Source organism: Pteropus alecto, unplaced genomic scaffold (genome assembly GCF_000325575.1).
Source record: "Pteropus alecto unplaced genomic scaffold, ASM32557v1 scaffold182, whole genome shotgun sequence".
NCBI classification, from domain to species: Eukaryota; Metazoa; Chordata; class Mammalia; order Chiroptera; family Pteropodidae; genus Pteropus; species Pteropus alecto.
In genome coordinates, this window is record NW_006433946.1 from 5,067,613 (window position 1) to 5,090,888 (window position 23,276).

The 23,276-nt window shown below is 33.0% G+C and overlaps 1 protein-coding gene across 4 annotated transcripts in view; it reads right to left on the minus strand.

Annotated features, from left to right (window-relative positions):
* Nucleotides 1-23,276, minus strand: part of DIAPH2 (diaphanous related formin 2) — a 781,302-nt gene that overhangs the window by 523,864 nt on the left and 234,162 nt on the right. For all 4 annotated transcript variants that reach the window (XM_025044410.1, XM_025044409.1, XM_015586720.2 and 1 more), the window contains 2 exons: nucleotides 22,194-22,511; nucleotides 20,411-20,525 (listed from right to left, as the gene is read on the minus strand). In XM_025044410.1, the coding sequence (XP_024900178.1) occupies nucleotides 20,411-20,525; nucleotides 22,194-22,511 (433 nt within the window). The remainder of the gene's footprint in view (nucleotides 1-20,410; nucleotides 20,526-22,193; nucleotides 22,512-23,276) is intronic.

Sequence of the window (23,276 nt, forward strand, 5' to 3'; positions counted from 1 at the left end):
TACTTTTATAAATACTTTATTGAAATTTGTGAGTCATTTAAAAATAGATTCTATGTTTTCTCTATAAGAAAGTCATTGTAACTTGCATTGTAACGTCTTTGGAGAGCGAAAGAACATAGTAGAGCCGCTGCTAGCACAGGAATAACTGCATAATGTGCAAGCAGTCATGATATGAACATCATCATTAACTGAATTTTGTCAGGGCAAATTCTGCTCTAGATCTTCTTCCCAACATCTATTCTATGAAGAGTAAATTTCTAGACCTCTTTTCTGATTCCTAACCTAGAGTCCCAGTGTTCTACCCTTGTACTACCTTCCACATAAGTCGCCCTCATTAATTCTGCTTGTATGCATCGGTCATATCACTACCCAATCCCATTCCCTGAGCTGTAACCAATTACGACCATCACATGTACATTACTACAGATGTACAAAATACAGAGCAAAATCAGATTGCCTGATAACACAAAACACTAACAAAACATTAAAGGAACAAGAAAACTACTCTTTGGGGACCTGGCAAGGAGAGAATGGGCAGGTCATTCTGTACCATGCCCCAACCCTGAAGGAGAAATAAATGTGGTGGTCTGAGATATAATATGCTTATTGTTATAAAATGTCACCCATTACCTGAGTTTTGTCAGGCAAGTTCTGTTCTAGATCGCCTCCCAAAATACTTTTATTTAGGAGCAAGTACCAATGTATCAAAAGGAATGTGGCAGTAACATGGCTGGTGTTAAAAACAGAAAGTATAGATCTTGTCTACTGTATGTTTTTATTATCTTGGTTATCATTGCTCTTTATCCAATCACATTTTGACAGTTCTACTGAGGTTTAATGTCAACTAACCAGTCAAAATACCATCATCAATAATCTTGTTTAATAGGTTCAAATGGATCCAACCTCCCTATACTTGCCATATTAACATTTCAGGCAAAACAGTGGTCTAACAGTATGCACATCAAGAATATTCTCCTATACTTGTGAAACAGATATCTATGAACTTTCAGTGACCATTGCAAACCTCAGGAATTATGAAAATTTAGTTAAGGTGTGGGTCTTAATATGCTTGCACCTGGAGATGCAAATATATATTTCAGGGGGAAAAGACAAAGAGGGCAACTCTTTGAAAAGATATTACAGATCGGAATTTTCATTACTTCATTGCCATATTCTAGGTATTTTAGAATATTTCTTCTTTCTAAAGAAACACTTATAAGTTGAAGCATAGTAACTGCACTTAAGGTACACTGAAGTTTATACGACCCTACTGCTTTAGAGATAGAGAAAACAAACCGTTGGTTATATATGTGTTCACATGTATACCATAAGTTGTTTCTTCCAGTCAACCATTATGGAAATGGGAGTTTTTATAATGAGCTAACTTCTAAAAGCACTACATTGATTAAACAGAAACCTCTTACAGTTACTAATATGATGCTACTTTATCCCCAGTGAATAGCGAGAAAAATTAAATGATGATTTATTGCAGAGCTTGATGAAATATTAAAGGGAAAACAATATTGAAGCAATTAGCAAATTCATAAATTACAGCATAGTACAAAATTCTATGTAACAGAATACCTTGGTTTGATTTATCATTCCCCCATTTATTATCTGTGTTATCTTGGGCAAGTTATGTAACTTCTCTGAGTCTTATTTCCCCATATATAAAATAGGACTAATAATAATAATCTCAAAAAGTTATTGAGAAGATAAAATCGGTTAATGCATGTAAGACAATTATAACAATGCTTGGCACAGAGTAAATGCTATGTAAGTGTGAGCCATTATTATTATCACTTCTTCCCCAGCCTCCATTTGTGAGTTTATTTAAATTGAATTATCTTTTTAAGGTACAAGACTATAATCGTTCACCCAGAGGTCAAGAGGTATGCAAATTCCAATTAAAGATGCAGCATTTTGAAATAAGGGGGTACTGAGAAAAGAAAAAAATGCCGAGATGTATTCCAGATCTCAATGATATTGACATAATCATAGAAAATATAATTCTCCAAGGTAACATTTGCCTTATTTCCAACAAAGAGAAATTGTTAAGCACCCAGAGTGGAATTAACTTCCTGCTAACAAAAGAAAGGTGGAGAAGAGGAAAGAATGGAGCAGCATAGAGTAGGAAGCACTACAGAAACCGTTCGAGGGGAGCTTAAGGAGTGAAGGCCAGTAGAGTCACGTGCAGTGGCTGCCCATCACATGGCCTGCCCGGGCTGTCTCTAGACCCATGACGCTGTTGTGCAAATTAGAGAACAGTTCCTCTGTTTAGATGAAGACCTTGGGTACACAGTCTGGCAAATAGAGTCTGTGCCAAACTGCAGCCCAAAGGCAGATGCTTGATAAGAAAGCCTTGTGCAATGAACAACCATAACGGAAGTCCTGGTCTTTCAGTACCATGTCCCTAGAAAGAACTTTTTTGGAACACAGAAATGGAAAGATGGGGTCTTCCAAACCTGGCACAAATTCACTTTTTCTAGTGCTTAGTTTTTTTACTCTCCCCAGGTTGAGCTTGGTCTTTCTTTGTTATGAGGGAAGAATTACCTAGCAAACCAGAATTCACATTAGCCTTGGGTATGCATGAACAACTGAGGTTTTACATCGAAATGTAGACAAGTATATCAGTTTAAGGATGTGTTAGTGTGTGCAACTTACATAAGACTAAAACATGTTGGTTACCCTCCTACATACATATGCACATACATGACTATACGTATGTTTTAAAACCTCCATTATGACACCATTTCTAGAAAACAAAAAAACAACTCCTAGAATTGTGTGGTTCCTTTTACACATTACTAATTCAACATGTCAAGTGATAAACAGACATTGGAAACAGAAAAAAAGATCAGTTATCTAAAAGAATTGGTTTGAAACTTGCTTACATACTTTCCAGAGGCCCTCCAAAATAATTTCTTTGGGGTTCACTAATCAAATAAACTAAGCTATCTTAGATGCAGGTTAGCATATCTCAATTGCATTATACTTTCCACATGCACTAGAATGCTATTTGAAAATATCATACAGAGAAGTTACGTTATTTTCTAAATGCAATTCTGCAATGCTTTCACAAATGAAGTTATACTAGTGCTAAAATACTTCTCTGCTAAACTGAAATTAAGTAAAATATTACAAAATTGAAGATATATCAATAGTTATGGATAAAGTTGAAAAGTTAAACCAACACACTGAGAATTCAGATTTGGTGCTCAGTTTTCTGGGCTATTAAAAGATGAAGAAATAATCGATAATCACAATCGCTTTATTAATTCTACTAATTTCTATAGGATGCTTAAACATGGAGCACCAAGAAATGAATGAGAGGGCTCTTTGGTATCTATCACAAATAGTAATACAGCTACTTTAAGAGTATACTTCAAAATTTACACGAAGATTGTCACATATGTATAATCTATTTTGTCAATTCTCCATTAATACATGCTAATTTTACCTTCAACTCCTGGAACAAGATAATACATAACCTTTAAAAATATCCTAGATAGGATATTTTATCCTAGATAGGTATTATTTCTATCTGGAAAGAGGACTTGGAATATGTGCTTCAAGACATTTAGAAGAAGATCCAAAAGAAATGACCTACATTTCTTTCTGAACTTGATGGGGTTTTTATTAGTACCATTTCAGTGCCCCTGAAGCACACAAAGAATGTAAAGATATGTCTTAGATCACAGATTTAGTTGGACTGAGAATAAAATTCCCTCTTCAGCAGAGCAAAATTGGTCACTTCATAATTAATTCACACCTAGTACATAGTATGACCCCAGCCTAGAGTAAATCGAAAGAAACACTTAGAGGTGCAGTGCCCATTTGATCAAACAGTTTAACATAGAAAAAAGTAAAGGTTGTCAAATTGAAAGAGGTACAAACCTCTAGAGTTGAAGCAAAGGTTAATGATAAAGCAATACATTTTATTTCCATCCATCAACACTGAACAAAATCTAGCTGCACTGTACTTCCTACCTTTGGAAATATCAGCATAGTACATCCAAAGATGGTTTTATCTGGATTATCACACTGTTTTAATCCTCTCGCCACTTTTTCTATTAACACTATTGCCCTCAGCCTTTTCTGATTCAGTGGCTAGAATGGGATATTTATTGGACACCCTTTATTTGCTCAAGCTCCACACCTAAAAGTGATCACTTATGTTCCTGTGTTTTTCTTATCCCCTGCACTCAACCCATTAAGTTCTGTTGGCCTCTGCTTCTGAAGTTATGTGTTTTAAATTCCCAAATTCATATGCTTTTAAAATTACTTTCTATAACCATCACATGTACTCCTCCACCTAAATAATTCTCTATTATATTACTGTATTTTATCTTTTTTAGAATACTGAATGCTATCTGAAATTCATATTAATTTAATTACATGTTATCATTATATCTTTTCTGTTAGACTGTAAATTCTAAGAGAGTCAAGATCACATCTACCTTAATTACAGCTGTATCCTCTCTCAGCCCAAGGCCTAGACTAGCATCTAGCACAGAGTAGGTGCTTAACATATATATTTGTAAATATAAGAATATATAGAAAATAAATTTACTGTTTACTATTAGGAGACTCAGAGTTTCTATATTGTTTATTACATACTTCTTGAAAATAAAAAAATAAATAAAATAAACTTCTGGGAAAATATACCAGTTCTCTCAAAAAAAAAATCATTACTAATTCTATAAAGCAAATGCCTAGTGAAGTGGCTAGCACAATATACCACCCCTACCAGTCATTATCACAATCTTAGTTTCCCTTTCATTGGATACTCTAATTGCTATCTTCTCCACTCCCATTTCCGTGTTTCAAAATATATGCCCACTCCAAAGTCTACTGGAACTTTCTGATTATACTGAGTGGTAGGAAGCAACAAGAGTACTCAGAAAAAAATGGGGCAGAAATAAAAGAATAGCTAAGTAGAAGGTCTCTAGAAAATACTTTCCATCATTGCATATAGTGGTTCAGTTAACACACAACAGTGTGTCTAAACAACAACAAATTAGTTGGGATCCTAGAAAATTCTTGAAGGTAGAAGAAATAGTTATCTTCAGTCTAAATAAGCAAGCACGGCCTAGAGTACAGACATACAGGGATGCTGTCAGAGTAAAACAAGATAAGCAAAATCCCTTTCCACCAGTGAGAATTCACATTTACTCATACCATGGGTCACAGGCCTAATGGAGCAATAAGCATTCTGTGAAAACTAGTACTGTACAGCATATGATAGAAATACAATAAATATTTGTTGAATGAGCAAATGAGACAAGGAGGACAACCTCAATGGCAGCTTAGAAGAATTGCTAGAATAATGCTGTTATCTCAGTTCTACAGTAAATTAGTCTCTTTTGTAGGCCAGCATTACTTATTAATATCTATACACAGAAATGTAGCTCCCAAGACCCAAGCATTAGTTGATCCAAGATTTGTGAAATGTGAATGTTTCACTGTGTTGATGATACAGGTATCTGGGTCCACTGAGAGAAGGGAGATGTGCATGTCTGATGGAAAAAGGCAGAAGGGGGACTATTTTACAAAGTTTAGCTGCACTGAATTCAGACTTATGATAGTACCTGCAAGGTTTATAAAAAAATACTTCCTCTTGCATTAAAATTTATTCTCGAAAAAATCTTCAGTCACTGCTTACTAATGGAGATTAGCATCAAATATCTCTTGGGAAATGTATTGTCCATACAAGCAACTTCTGTACAATGGTTAGCACATTAATATATTAAACCTATTAGATGGTTTAACCCATAGCTGGAGGCTTCACTAAAAGCTATTAGTGCAGTAAAATATTGTCTTTTTTGACTGGCAAAAAGCTGTCTAATATTACATATACCCCAGTTGCCTACACCTATATGGTAAGGGAAATAGGTTGCTTTAATTCTATAAATTCCAGGGTACGCATCCTTAAGAATGAAGGCATTAATGCATCCATTCCTTGTTTTATATTTTTTATTGTGCAGATATACATAAGTAACAAAGCAGGGCATGCTTTCATTTCCTCTCCAAACATCACAATGATAAATTTTAATAAGATAAGTAAAATACTAATGTTCTATAAGCAGCCATTCCACAAACTCCAATGTCCTAGAAACTCTTATTTTCTTCATGAAAAAGTTGCTTGATTCCAAGGTAAATTTCCGTAATGGTAATGTTTAGGCTAAAATTTGTTCAGAAATATTCAAAGCAACCTGAATCTACGTAATTATTGATAGATTCAATTATTCATAATGTGTAACTATTAATATTTTGCAAATGCACATGTTATTAATATCATCATGCCTCAGAGCCCATTTAATAACCTCTTTTGAAGATTAAAATTTAAAATATTTTATGTAAAAAAAATAAAAATAATAAAGTATTTTATGTAAACCCTGTTAGCTGGCCTTAATTCAAAATTGGAAAGTGCAGAAAATTCAAAGGGAATGCCTATGGATACCAAACATATTAATAAACTAGTACTGATGAGCATTAAATAGAATGATTCTTATAAATGATCAGGTGCTTTTCATACAAAAAGTAATAACAGCATGATTTCTATTTAATAAGTAATATGACACAAATTGTTATAAAATTAAGCTTTTTGCAAACTTTTAAATGATTTATACATTTTCAATAACTTTTTTAAAGCAATCTATTTGAAATAGTATAAAAAATATATACGCTGGTAGGTTGACATATTGATTCTTTTCAGTCAAAGAAGCATGCTGTCATGCCTGCAACTACTACACACTGTCACCTTCTAGTAGACGTTTGGAAATGACCTTAGAACTCAAAATCCACACTTAGGAAAGTGTTAATATTTGCATTACAGGTGTGAAGAGTAATTTAGGTATTTAGATTACAGCATTTCTATGAGTCACATAAACTGGAGGCCTCCAAGAAGGTAGAAAAACACAACTGACAGAATCTAACACCATATGGATCCTCCTTTTAGTAAAGGTGGATGGTAGAGGATGATGATCTGTACACACACACACGCACGCACACACACACACACACAACAATAGCAAGACATAGTGATATCGGTTTAGAATCCTCAGTTTTTAATATAATAGTGAAATAAACTAACAAAATGTCTGATAGCATTTCCTAGTAAAGGAACTCTGAAACACTTCCGACAGCAATTTCAATAGAAAAGACTTTTTGGTAAGAATTAACACACGATCAGAGGGGTTAAAATATCCACAGCAACTTCTGTTAAAGTTTTTAATTTCCTTCCCAAATTGCAAGTGTCACTTTCAAAATTTGATTCTAAAATCAGTACAGTTAGATTCCAAGAATGAATAAAATATTGTTCAGACTCAAAAGCAACTCAAATAGAAATGTGGATAAGTCTGAGAACTCTCCCACAGCCAGAGTATATCACTGAATCAAACTAATTTTTTTCACTGCTGTCACACCCATTCTAGCTTCCCAGATAAACGCCAAACCTGCCCTAGGCATGTATCGGGTCTGTGGAACAGGACTACGGTTTCTACGATATATACTTCGTAAATAAATGAACCCAGATTACTAACTATATTAATTGATACCATGTAAATGAACTGGAACCTGGCAGTTTGTATAGTAATTAAAAGCATTGGGTTAAACTCAGCTTTGATGTCTACTATCCTTGTGACCTTTGGACAAGTCATCTAATCTCCCTGTGACCCAGTTATTTCATCTTTAGAACTGGAGATAATAATATTATCTCATAGGTTTTCCTTCATGAGAATTAAATGATTTAATACATGTAAAACGTTCAGAACATTGTGTGGTATGTAACAAATGGTTTATGAGTCAACTCTTTTATGTCTCTATATCCATTCTCCTATTACATAAATGCTGGATTTCCACTTCATATGTATCTTCCTGGTGGTCAACTGCTTAGCAGCTAAGGAATGTAGAGCACCCTCAATGACCAGCCAACAGAATGCTCACAGACCAAACTAAATCTAGCACAGTTTATCAATGATTTCATTTTGCATGTATGTATTGTAACTCTAACCACATCAATCCTAAGGTGTTTGTTCGACTCTTACCAACAATATCGCTGTTGCTGCAAGAGAGAAAATATGGAAATGGAGAAACTAAGACAATCTACAAACAGAGAGTCTTACAACTTAAATAACACCTCACGCATTATAAAACCATTGTAATTCTTACGAACATGAAGGAATTCAATAGCAGTACAGGATTTTCTATAATGTATGGCCCAGGAATCTTAGGGCATGAGAGAGTACCTATAAAGCATGTTTCCCACAGGTCAAGAGTCCATTTCCTCTCTAACAAAAATTTAAGATTATCTTGAAAAAAAATCTTTAAACAAGCCCTAGTAGATCTGGCCATATGAAGGTTGTTTTCACTGCTTTTTTTGTTTCTTATTCCTTGTCCAAGAGGACACAAATAGGCCTGAGTTAAGGACACTGAAATACAAGAAAAGACTACTATGAAAACATTTAGAGTAGTCTCCCTTTATTCATGGGGGATAGATTCCAAGACTCCCAGTGGATGCCTGAAACTGCGGATGGTACCAAACCCTATGTATATGTTTTTTAGTATGCATACATATCTATGATAACATCAATTTATAAATTAGGCACAGTAAAAAATCAACAGTAATCAACAATAAAATAGAGCAATTTTAATAATACATTGTAATAAAAGTTACATGAATGTGACGTTATTAAGTAAAATAAGGATCACTTGAACACAAGCACTGTGATACCATGATAGTTGATCTAATAACCAAGAGGGCTACTGAGAGACTAATATGTATGTAGATTTGGACAATGGGAGATTCACATTCACAGTGAGACAAAGCTAGACAAAGCAGAACAGCACGAGGTTTCATCAGGCTACTCAGAGCAGCGCACAGTTTAAAACTTATGAATTGTTTATTTCTAAAATTTTCCCTTTAACATTTCAGAGCATGGTTGACCGAAGGTAACTAAAACTGTGGAAAGCAAAATCATAGATAAGGGAGGACTACTATAATTGTCTTTACCTTCTACATATATCCTCAAATGTTCCATACATTAATTCTACTCTATTAAAGCAAACAACTAAGAGCTGCTACATACATCACACAAATACTAAATTATTAAAAAAGATTACCCATATAGCTACTTCTAACACTCATAAAAATCAGAGCAAAGTCTGAGGACCACTATTTTAATAGGTCCTAACTAGGGTTTAGTCTAACTAATTAAACTTATTTATTGTTAATAATTCTCAAGCAAATGTTATAAAATATACAAATGTTGAAGCCCAAAAATAACCTGCTTACCAAAAATACTTACAATGGTATTTTGAAAAACATTAAATCTAAGAGAGCTGATAATAATAATTGCTTTAATGTCTCTGGAGGTATAAAGAAATATAGGCTATCATTGAAACAAAGTGAAAATGATACCATAATATTAGGATAATAATGAAGAGGCTTTGTACAAAGACTATTTCTCTCAGTAAAGCATAGTTAAAATATATCCAGTTATGTCCCTGAAAATAGCAAAATTAAGAATTTGTTGACTTGCCTTTTTTCTTCTATAAGATTAATGATATATTTTTATATCATTAAAAAAAAAAAAAAAATAAATGATATATTTTTATATCATTAAAAATTTTTTATATTTTTATATCATTAAATACTGATCTGGTAAGGTACTAAGTTTCAAAGCACTTTAAAAAGTCTGAAATATTAAACAATGTGGAGCCCTATAATAGGAAGCTGTTCTCAGGCACTGATATTGTAGAAACAAATACTATTGAGTTCATATCTACTATAGAAAAGGCTGTTTTAAATAGCTGACAGTTATCTTTGTCATCATATATATCTACCTATGTCCAAATGTTTAAATTGGCTAAAAAAACACATCAAAGTCATTAGGTCGATGCTTCCTGAGTCAAATATCTTGATTCTGTAACACGGACACAAACTATACCCCTAACCTGATGTCATCATAAATGTGCACCACTGGTCACAAGAAGCATTAGGCAAAAATAGATTAAATTATCAATTACAAAAAATCCCTACCACTGGAAATCAAAAACAGTATCATGCCCTATTAATTATGGTGGGTAGTATCATGTTTATATAAGGATGACCGATATTAGCAGACCAAATAAATTTCAAGCAGAAAATATGAAAAATCTCACTGCTTTCATAGGGTATATATAAGTGAACTTGAAAAAGAATACAGCTGGTCAGAAGTCATCCGTGGAAAAGGTAAAGAATTCTAAATTTTTAAGGAATTTTAAATTCTAAAGGGATCCCTTAGCTAAATTATGCCTTAGTCTGAAATATTCAAAAAGGGCTAGATTTGTGTCCCTAAATCCTGTTTTGAATCAAGAAATTAATTTCCTATGACTTTATCTTTATATGTGTACAGTTTATGCCCTGAAATGGATTGAGAAACTGTGTAATGCCAAATAATAATATTATTAATAAAATGAATGTCTATAAACAATGATAAAAGGATTTTAGAACCATAATCTGATCTATCATGTAGATACATATATTGACATTCAATATACAATAAATTATTAAAATTCTTAAATCGTCAGCACTGAGGAAACAAAAGCATGTGAAATAGAATAAAAATGCCAGTAATGAACAAGAATGTGACCTGATTCGTAACGCAAAAGCAAATAGCAAGTAAAACCTAGGAGAGCAGTGATAGCATCTTTCTTATTGCTGTTAATAGAATAAAAGGTACCTAATCACAGCAGCTTCTCTTTTCAAAGAAAATTACAAATATCCTAATAGCATCACATGTGACAGAATAGTCACTTTTGTTGCCTTCTATTAAAAAAAGTTACATGCTAGGAACTAATACATTTCTCAGACATTGCCAGGAGCATGTTATCGGTCTATTCTTATCACAGAAAGCCAGACACAGTCAACTGTCAGTAAACCATTCAAATGGAGGGAATATTGATAATTCAGGAGTTATATTTGCCATCTGAACGCATCGCATAGTTTGTTTAGCTTCCTATGAAATTAATTTAAATTAAAAGTATGATCCTTAAGCCCCTATCAACAAATGACAAAGAGCATGAAGAAATAGTGTTTGGGAGGCAGGGTGAAATCAGACTAGTATTAATATTTGACCATGGATAAACCAAAGGCAGACCACCCAAGCGTGGAGAACTTAGCTAAGGAATGCTAGTAACTTCAATATATTTCCACCTGTTCTAGATTGGTTTTATATTGAGAGATGTGTTTTTCAACACACTGTAAACAATTACTTAGTGAGAAAATTGATTCATTCAATTCTATCACTTTATGAGTATATTTTTACTGGGTCCAATTAATATAAATACATTATACTCTACATAAGCCAGGTAAGATTGGGTAGGCAAGAATAAGGTACTTCAAAAGACAAGATTGTACATAAGTAGCCTACCCCTACCCTGTGAGACAGATAAGTGGATCTTGAACTGAGATTTTTGAAAATAGAGCTGTAATAGACATAGTCACACTATAGAGAGATGCAGTAGTGTTCAAAAGTACAGGTCGTGGATTCAGACTTGTTCTAATGCATCCTATTTCCATGTCTTTGTTCATACACTAAACATAGTAAAGTGGTAAAGCACACAGGTTGTGAAATCATTCTGCTTGAGCTTGATTTCCAGCTCTACTTTGCTCATCTGTAAAATGGCCACAATAAAAGTACCTACAGCACAGAAAAAAGTTAAATGAAATAATCCATGTAAAACACTCGAAGTACGTGGCATATAGTAAGTACACAACAAATATTAATACTTGTGATTGTTAAAATTGTCAGTTTTGTTATGAGTCTGTGATATTAGCTATCTTCATTCTCACAAAACTCCTATTGACAGTTTTTATTTTACTGATCATTATTGATTTTATAGGTGTTCAATAGCGACAAGAAGAAATTAACCATTTAATTTCTTCAAGGGTCAAAAAAAACATCAGGAAATAGACATTTACTTCAGCACACTAAAACTGTATTTATTTAACTGGAGCAACCCTACATTTTAAAACTTTATTGGCTAAATCAAGCAAAGGTCACTACTGAAAAAAAAATCTAGTTTTCATCTTTGAAAATTTTAACAAAATCTGTGGTAAGACTTATATATCTATATATATCCTACATCCATCCCTAAATGAAGTGAATTATTAAATCATAGTAACTTAAATGGGCAAATTAACTTTAACAAACCACCATAGCCAGAAAGAACTATGTGATTTCTAGTATTTATCTGTTATAAGGAGGATTTTCAAAAGACAGAGTCTATCATATATTCATATATATACACACACATATATACATATATGTATGTGTATAGATATGTATGTGTATGTGTGTGTGTGCGTGTGTGTAATCACTGAAATACACACATTTCCTATTATGTGCCTAAATTCAGGGTTAGCATCCATACTTTATTTTATTTGCCTTGGTACTATGAAACTAAGTACACATAACTGTCATTCATTTATTTGTGTGTTTCTTGAACACACTAATACTTGCCAGAAACTGTGGCACTTGCTGGGAAACGATAATAAACAAAATGGAAATACTTCTTCCTGCCTGCAAGAAGTTCAGTGTCTGACTGGGGACACAAAGTAGTAACGACAATTATAATATATTGTGAAGACTGCATTCTGATATAAGTGTCATCTAAAGAGAGGCCAAATGAAGAACTGGGGAAGGTGTGTTTAGAGAGAAGCTGCAAAGTCTTAAAATAATAATTATATAATAATATCAAAAAGCATAGTTTAAAATTAGGGAAAATTAACTAACAACCAGATATTACTGAATAATCTATTAAAAAGAAAGCATTAAATTTACTCTCACCAACAAGGACTAATCGACTAAACTTATACATAATGCCTCAGCAAAGCTACCAGATTTAAACTTCTCTAAATTAAATATATTTCTTAAACAAATCAGAGAAATCTCTTGGTATTACTTCTTATATCATGCAAGATATAGTCTAGAACTGGTTTCAACTGCCATAAATATACAATTGGAACAAAACACACCCCTTTGTAGTTTTACATAGCTGTGCTAAAATTATCCACTGGATATCAATGTAAATAATTTCTATTTGGCAAAACAAAACTAATTTAACTAGAATAATAATTCTAAATGTAAGTAAATATCTGTGTAAATTATAAATGTTATTACCTGAACACCTGTGCTTGTGCCTAATCAATATGTTTATTAGCAAAAATTACTGAATCGGGGAGAGACAGTCTCACTAGCTCACAGCTAAAAAAGTATCATATTAAAATAACACAAGGTATCTATAATGTTAAGAAGCTAACCTCAAAGGATCCCCAAGAAAAACTGATTACATTACTTTATGTAGCCTATGTATATTAATATATCTTTACCAAATGCTTAATGACATGAAGACCATATTCTTTCATTCATTATTAGAAGAAATAGACTCCAAGTTAAAGCAATGCTCTAAAATTGATAGATTCTATTCGGACAATTGCTAAAAAAAAAAAATCTTACTCACAGAAAAAATAACCCTATTCCCTTCCATAAATGTATTTTCTGGCTGCAGTTTAAGCAATAAAGAACTGTCTTCAGTATTGGGATAACAGGATTATACCTTTCACAAGCTAATGTAACATATACGAAACTATAGCATTAAAAATGGACCACTTAACTGCAACAAAATACACAAATTACTAAGGGCATAAAAGTCATTAAAAGTCATTGTTATAATGTAGGAAATAGTTGTAACATAGTGATTAAGAACAATCCCGGTTTCAAACTTCAGCTTTGCCACTCACTAGCTACGGAAACAAGACATATTGCTTAATCAATCTCCCATAGCCTAAGTTTCTTTACCTATAAAACAATAATAATAGTATCTAGGGTAGGTATGAGGACTAAATGAGATATGGATTTAAAATGTTTATCACAATGCTTAGGACAGAGTAAAGGCTTAATAAATGTGATATTATTCCTATTATTGTTATTATTATGATTCTTACTATTGTTATTAGTAGTGATGATGCTAGTAGTAGAAACAGTACAATCACTACGTGATCACCAATACCTCAAGATAAAGCCATTCTGAAGTCTACTCATTTAGAAGGCTGAAGATACACTGTCACAATTTCTCTCTACAATTAGTGACTTATAATTAAACAATGGCATGTATCTCTGGCTCACAAATCCCTTGTTTTCCTTCTACAGAAAGAAAATAATTTTTTAATGTTTTTATTTTTTTTTAATTTTTCATTTATAGTTGGCATTCAATATTATTTCATATTCGTTTCAGGTAGACAGCACAGTGGTTAGACATTTATATAATTTACAAAGGGATTCCCCTCAATTAGTCTAGTACCCACTTGGCACTATACATAATTATTACAATGTTATTGACTATATTCTCTGTGCTGTACTTTATATCCCTATGATATTTTGTAACTAGCAATTTGTAATTCTTAATCCCTTCATCTTTTTCACCCAGCCCCCCAACTCCCCCTCCCATTTGGCAATCACCAGTTTGTTCTCTGTATCTATGAGTCTGTTTTCATTTCATTTGTTTGTTTATTTTGTTCCTTAGATTCCACATGTAAGTGAAATCATACAGCACTTCTCTTTCTCTGTCTGACTTATTTCACTTGGCATGATACTCTCTAGGTCCATTCATGTTGTTGCAAATGTAAGGCTTCATTTTTTATGGCTGAGTAATATTCCATTGTGTATATACATACCACTTCTTTAGCCAGTTGTCGATTGATAGGTACTTAGGTTGCTTCTGTATCTTGGCTATTGTAAATAGCACTGCACTGAACATAGGGTTGCATATATCTTTTCAAATTAGTGTTATAGTTTTCTTTGGATAAATACCCAGAAGTAGAACTGCTGAATCATAGGTAGTTCTATTTTTAATTTTTTGAGGAACCTCCAAACTGTTTTCCTTAATGGCTGCACCAATTTGCAATCCCACCAACAGTGCATAAGGGTTCTCTTCTCTCCACATCCTCAACAACACTTGTTGTTTTTTGAGTTATTGATGATAGTCATTCTGACAGGTATGAAGTGATAGCCCTTTGTGATTTTAATTTGCATTTCTCTGATGATTAATGACATTGAGAAGAAGTGATTTTTCAATGCTAGAACAGGACAACTGAAAATGAATTTATGTGTCAGCATAAGTTAAAACACTTAAAATGTTCCTAATTTAAAAACCTTTGGTAAGGTGATAAAAACATCCGGTTAGTTTATTCATAGAAATCCAAAGGATTTAGATTTAATACAAATGATGAAATTATATACAGGTATGTATGGTTTTTAGTTGGCTGCCTGAAAGAATTAAGCCTTCTTGGTTTGTTCTCTCTGTATGAAAGTTTATACTACAGAGCATGTATAGTGTGTTATTAAGATAAATTATTTGTTAGGCCACTAGGTCTCTCACGACACTTTAGCACCATCTTATAGGGGTGTGTGCTCTAAGACTGACACCTCATTATTTTCAGGTCAATTCCAAGAATTTCTATGTTATGAAGACAGAGATTAATTAGATTTTACCACTCTTGTTTTTTCATTGCTTTACTAAATATAGAAGACTGTATTAGGCAACCAGAGTAGGTATCTTCAAAAGCAGCCAGCTGATTCTAAGACTAAGAATTTAAAATATGATCCTAGAGGAAAAATACTTTTACATAAACACATCTTCAAACTCAGTTCCACCATAATTTTGAAGCTATGCCCAATATTTCAAGCATTGCAAAATGACATTTATATGCATTTGAAATATGTGTAACACCTCAATTTTATGTTATTATTAAAGCTAAATTGTACTATAGAAATATATTTTTGAAGAAGCTAAATTTTATTAACCTCTCATGTTTATTTCTCATATTTCCTCCAAACAACATTAAAACCAAGAATTGCTTACAACTTACACACACTAACTTTGTTCTTTGTGGAGCCTCTAGAGAATCCTAGAAATTCTAATTAGAATTAGCCATTATAACCTACATATTTTATTATTATTTCAAGTTTAGTTAATATTAGCCATCTTCACTTTAATTCTTTTATAATGTCACTATTATCTATAATTACTATAGATTTTTAAGGAAAATGACACTCTTATTATAGCCTTGATGTTGATATGTTGCCAAATATCATCAAATCAAGTAATAAATAAAACTAAAACATGCAAATTCTAACAGCTTCATATATGATGTATATTCAAATATAGTAATAAGGCCTTTTCCAGATGCCTCTAATATATATAGATATATAATTGTTTTTCATTAATCTAAAGAGCATTTTGAGATATACTTTGTCATACAGTATCATTATGGCTTGTAAAAAGAATCTAAACAATATAAGCATGGGATTATATTACAGAGAATAGGAATTTATCCTGGTCAGGATATCATATCTTGTCTAGCCTACTGGTAGTTACTCACAATCAATGCCTTCTCACCTATCTGTGAATACCCATCACTTGTCTGCCAAATGCCTGCTCAGTGGTCAATCATCGAATTATTGAGCCCCTAATGATTAAAGAACAAAACTCCATTTCCTCAATGTGAAGTCTGCCTTACTGTCTTCACCCCCAAGTCCCAACCCAACAGGCTGTGCTTTCAACAAAGCATGCACTTCACCTCCCCACCCCTATACTCTGCTAATGATGTTCTTTGCCTAGAATGCCTTCTTTCTTTCTTCTCCTATTGGTATTCTACTTAACTATCAAGGCCCATCTCAAATGATATTACCTCTAGGATCTCTATTTGCCCTACTCCAAATTAACTATTTCCATTTTGTGCTACTACGGCTTTTTAAAAATATTTGTTAACATTTAATACAACTTGACTAAATGTAGTAAGTATACCTCTTCCTCTCTCCCTCACTAGATGATGAGTTCCCTGTACAGGAACAAGACCTTCTTCATTTCTCTCTCTCCAATTTAGTATAGTGCCTTACATACGGTGGGTACTCTATAGGAATTAAATGAATTAAGAGATCCATTCTCTCCTAAAATAGAAATAATTCAGTTTATAATAAAAAATTAAAAATAAATTTCTCTATAACTCTAAGAATAAGTAACTCAAACAGAAAGTATATTTTAATGGTACTTTTTCATAGTAAATATTTACACATTTAAATGTTATAGGTATCAGAGCTAACATATTTTGAAACTTCTTTCTATTTAGTAATCCAAATCAACTTAGAACTCCCAAATTAAACATTTTCTTAAAACATAGATCAGTAATGCTTTACAATGCGTTTAGGGAACACTGAGATGTGAGCTCTCCAAATCCCTTGCAGTAGGAAGAAATGTTCAGAGGCTTTAGAACACTGTGTCTAAGAGCTTTGGAAATAGGTCTTCGAAACAATGAGTATGTCACACCTTCCAGAATGCCGCAGAGTGATGAAAACTGCAGCAGAATGGGGAAGAAAGTGATGCCCTGGAGCTAGGAACACCAGGGCAGTGTGGTTCAGTAAAGCCAGGCTGATTTCTTACTGATCCTGCCACCTACTGACCAAATTATGAATCAAGGCACTGCAAGTGACAAGGAACTTCAGCTATTACAGTAAGATCGATCAACAGTTAAGTGTTATGAAAAGAAATGGCAGTTTTGTACCATTAAAATTTGTTTTGGCTATATTATGCATTTCTGGAATGTGCTGTTATGCTTAATTATTCCTTTAAACGTGCTTTCAGAAATAAATCTTAGTAAAAGTGATGGTACTGAAAGGTGTTCCTGATCTGAGTTGTACTCAAATATTCAAAATTAGGAAAAAAGTAATAGTAGTATTGCATAGAAAATTCAGAGAATAAGTTAAGAAGAATGGAAATGCAGTATTCTCAGCAGTAAATACATGAGAGCCTTTATATGATTTTTGTTCAGTTTCACTTGGTTTTGATTAGGTTGTAGCAGCCACAGCAACAATTGCTTTTATTGTAACTGTCTCTATCAAGTACTGCTCAGAAGAGCAGGAAATTCTCTTGCCGAATTAGCAGTTGTATTCAGTATCAATAACAAAAACAAAACATGCGTGCACACATACACACACAACCACATCATGCTAAATGAAAGGGAAAAGAGAATTCATATTTATTGAGTGCCTGCTATGCTAAGCACTGTGCTGGGTGCTTTAAATATATAACCTTATTTAATTCTCGCAACACTACTAGGTAAACATTAGTCTACTCATTTTATGGATGAGAAAATTCAGTCTCAGAGGTTACAAGTATCACAGCTGGAATGCACATATGTGTGACTCCATTTCCTCTGGCTTTTCCCATTATGCAACACTACCTTCGAAACTCTCTAACGAGTTTTATACTTACCACTATGTTTCAAACTTCATTTTCTTCATTTGTAAAATAGTCACTTCTAAGGTCTGGATGAACGCTAAAATTTTATGAAACCTATGATTCTTGGGCAACCTAATACAAATTCATCAATAAGTAAAAGAGCAACTGCTCAATACAAAATGTGCAAAGAACTAGAGGGAAAATTTCACAGAAGGAAAGAAATTAAAATTGCCTATGAATAGAAGGAAAGCTGCTCAACTTTACTCCTAATTTAAGAAGTAAAAATTATAACACAGACGATTACAATTTCACCTCTGAGATGAGCAAAGGTTGTGGGAAACAGATACACATATATATTTTTGGTGGCATTATAAATGAACACAAACTCTTTGGAAGGCAATTTGGTAATATCTATCAAAATTATAAATGTACAGAGCATTTTATCTAGGAATTTCACTATTCGAATTTATCCTACAGATAGATCTTATGTGCACAAAGGTATATGTAGGTACATGTTCACTGAAACATTGGTCGAACTAGTGAAAGACTGGAACTAATCTAAATAACCATTAATAGGGGACTGGTTAAATAAATTAAAATAGGCCCAGACCACACCATTCTATGCAATGCATAAAAGGAACACAGTAGATAAACATAATAAGCTATTATGGAATAATATCCAAAGACATAAAGTGAAAACAGCAAGAAGCGAAAAACAAAAAATAATAAATATACATATGAGTTTCGAGGCACAGACTATTTCCAGGAGGCAATGCGAGAAATTAGTGAAAGTGGTTTTCTCTAGGGAAGAAGCTGTAAGTCTGGGATAGAAGGGATATGTTTACCTTGCATCTTTTTATTTTTTTATTTTTACTATATGCATACCTTAATATAAGCAAGTTTTACTTTGCCAATTTAAAAAAGTGATTATAATAAGTAGTAATCTCTAGAATCATTGAAGAACCCTTGAAATGTGAGTCTACTATAGCAAATAAGGAAAAAAGATCTAATGACAGGAATTTTTTAAATGTCAAAATTCTTCAGAATACTCTAATCCTCTCAGATTTGTGTGTGTGTGTTAACTTCAATATACAAGGAACAATAAATACAGCACAAGGACGGACCTCCAGTGTGCAAGATATGATAAAAGAGATGAAAAGAAATAATTTCCATTTCCATTTCTCCCTCTCCCTTCCCATCTCCCTCTCCCTTCCCATCTCCCTCCCTCTTCTCTCTCTCTCTCTCTCTCTCTCTCTCTCTCTCTCTCTCTCTGTCTCTGTCTCTTCTAAAATTTACATTTTCACATACTAAGGCATATTGTGACAATTCAGTCAACTGAATGATAAAGGTGCAAATTGCAAGGACATTGGCATATGAAATACATCAATTTCTTAATTGTAAAGACTCATTCAGACTGAAAAAAAATCTATGCTTAACTAAACTATCAATTCTGTAATAATTAGTTAAATAATAATGTTAATATCAAATATCAAAACCCCACAGACCACAATATTGAATTATGAGATTGACAAGTTACCTATACAGCACAAAAGGTTAAGGATCTAATAATAAACAAGGTATGCTATTATCAAATCAGTAAAATATACTTGATTAGGTATCAAATTTTGATACTACTCCAGAAAATCTACTTATAGAAAAAGGCTATAAAATGTTCTAGGAAACCAAATTGACAAGTAGTACAAATGTAAGAGGAAAAACTATTTAAGCACTATGGCACCAATCTTATTCCAATTTCATGAAAACTGTGAGCCATTAGCATTCTGTTACATTATTTTCTCTCACACGATGAATCAACAAATTCACCTTCTCTGCTTCATGGTAAAAATGATAACTTTATAATAGAGGGGTATAACTCCCATATTAAATAATAAAAATAAACCCATATTTTCAGATGAATAATGACATGTATGGAAAATAAAATTAAAACAAAAAAAAAGAGCTATCCTTCTGTAGTTGTTGGGTCAATACAGTTAATATGTTAATCTATTTATATTTGACTCTGCACATTGTGGAAAGATGACACATATATACACTGCTAGAAATTTTAGCAAGCACTTAATTCAACACATCAGAATAAAGAATTTATATTTAAAACAATAAAACATACCTTTTATCTGGGTAGCAAAATTCAGTGACAATTTTGCAAAGAGATCTGGATTTTCAAACTTGTCCTCCTTAACTTTTAACCAGAAACAGTTCTCAGATAATTCTTTGGGTTCAATCTGAAACAAAAATAACAAAGATAAGTTTTTAAAATATTACTTCATATTTATTTTTTTAAAAATTCACTTTCGTCGAGATTGAAAGGCAGTTCCTTTATTCATCTACCTAGTAAATCGATTTTAGGATCTATCAAAATAATGCTTTTTAAGTAAATATTCATTGAGAAAGTCACAGAATTCTATCAGTATATAGAAAAGGTACACAATAGCAATAGGCCATATAGCAATTTACATTTTAAGACATTGTCTACTGAAAAAAAAAAATCTACAAGAAGAACCTTAAAAATAATTTAGTAACTTCTTCCCTAACTCACATACATTCTTCTTGTTCCTAGATTTTTAAAAACGGAGAAACTAAGATTCAGAAATGTGAATTCCCCATGTTCACTGACTAGTTTGAAGGCAATAGCCATACTAATAGTTAACACATGCTTCCTACCATGTGTCCTATACTGTTTTAAGTTATTTGCATATTTAATTCATCTAATCTAATCCTCACAATAATCCTTTGAGGCAGGAGCTATTATCATCTCCATGTTAAAGGTGAGGAAACTGAGTGAGCTCCAGAAAGTTTAAGTGGCTGCCCTAGCTAGTAAACAGCAAAGATGGATTTAAATCTAGGCAGTGCAGCTCCAAAGAATTGTGCTTTTAGCTACTACACTGAAACCCAGGATTAAAATCATGCATTTTACAGTACATCATGATGCTTTGTGACACATAAGTACCATTACGCTGTACACTAAATTGCTAAATTAACATATCGTTACATTTACACACACCAGGCCAACAAATTCTGGATCCTACAGTCCGGTGAATTGTATGTATAATAATAATAATAATAATAATAATAATAATAATAATAATAACCTACTTTCTAAAACCATTTATATTTCATTTACTTTTATGACCAAAGCAAAAGTATATGCTTAACTTTAAAACTGATTTAACAATTATTCTGGTCAAATCAATTTACTATGTAGATACTGTCAGGTATCCCTATAAGTATGTTCTTAAATAAGTCATTTTCCCAAATGGTGGTCTGGGTAGCCATCTTCATTAGAAGATTAGTTCCTAGTGAATAGGGACTGTGTCAATCTTGATAATAAGGTTTTTTTTTTACATGATATATTATTTGATAATAATAAAGCAATATAGGATTAAAAAGAAAAAAATTTTCATATGTCATATCAAAAAGCAAATAGTTTACGTCACTACTGGATACTGTCACCTATTCCACACTATCAGAAAGTTTAAAACTAAAAAGAAAATTCATTGTCTAAAAACAAAAATTAATAAGATTAAAAGGCTCAATAAAAAGACTGTATTTACAAATGTTACAGTACTTAAAGTTAACAATGGTAAAAGAATCAAAATTAGTTTTCATTTGGCGATATATTTCACCTATTATTCTCTAACACCACCCTCACTTTGATTTTTCTTTTGCCTTCTACATTAATTCCAAATTATCTGTGGAGTTTCTAATCCTCTAGGAACTAAACTGAAGGCTGAACAAAATTAAAGTAATATATGAACTCACAAAGGAAAGCAGAGAGTCAAGAGTCACGTTCTCGAACAGTATATAATACTTATATGTAGCAATACAGTTATTCACATATTAATGATCGACCATATCTAGACAAAACCAAAAAACTCTAGTTGGAGTATTACCTTTGACCAGTTGATTCGCTTCATGGACACCTCAGGTGTATATATTTTTTTCTGCTTCATTCCAAAAGGCAGATCTATTGGTGCTCCTGGGGGAGGAGGAACTCCTCCAAGAGGAGGTGGAGGAGGAGGCCCCCCAAACAAAGGTGGTGGTGGTGGTGGCGGTGGTACACCACCAATCATTCCAGGTAAAGGAGGTGGAGGAGGAGGGGGAGCTCCTCCGGGTAGAGGTGGTGGTGGTGGAGGTGGTGGTGGGGATGGCCCAGCACCTGGCAATGGAGGCGGGCCTGGAATTCCTGATACACCTGAGAGCCCATGTCCCTAAAATAGAAAGGACCCAAAGTTTAAATGCTTAAAGTTAAATATAAGAGCAAAGAAAACTTATCGGTAGACATTTGTGCTTTGTTTAAAATTACACATACTTTATTTAATTTAGCAACATCTAAGGGCTTAACAGTACATGAAAAAACACTTGCATAGATTTCTGATCAGCATTATTAATTCGACATTGACTACTTCTGCTAATACACTAATGCTAAGAAAATTGTCATCCTCAAAGATTTTGTGAAAACACTCCACCAAAATAATGAAAAATTACCTTTCATTATAAATGTATGCAAAGGAGAGGTATTATATATGGCTTGGGCCTATTAGACTAGTTGGTTTGAACATGAGATAATTAATACATAAAAGGTCATAAATTTGATTCCCTTGGGGCCGATTAGCTTTACATAGAGTCTGTCTCAGAGCACCAGTAACTTAGCTGTCTTCTAATGCCAATAATTAATACTAAGTAACAGCCACATGCATATTAATATGTTTATCAATGCTTTATATCTATTATTTCTTTTCATTATATTATAACCCTGCAATGTAGGTAGGGCATTTTTATCTCACTGTTTATAGATGAGGAAACTGTAACTGCGAAAAGGTTAAATGACCAACCAGAGTTCACACAAACTGAAATGTGATTCAGATTTAAATGTTCTTCTCATACCTAATGCAGTCTTCTTTCCATTACAGCAGACTGTCTCCTCATGAATAGGTGTTATTTGTCATGAGGCAAATTAGTTCACACAAATTGGG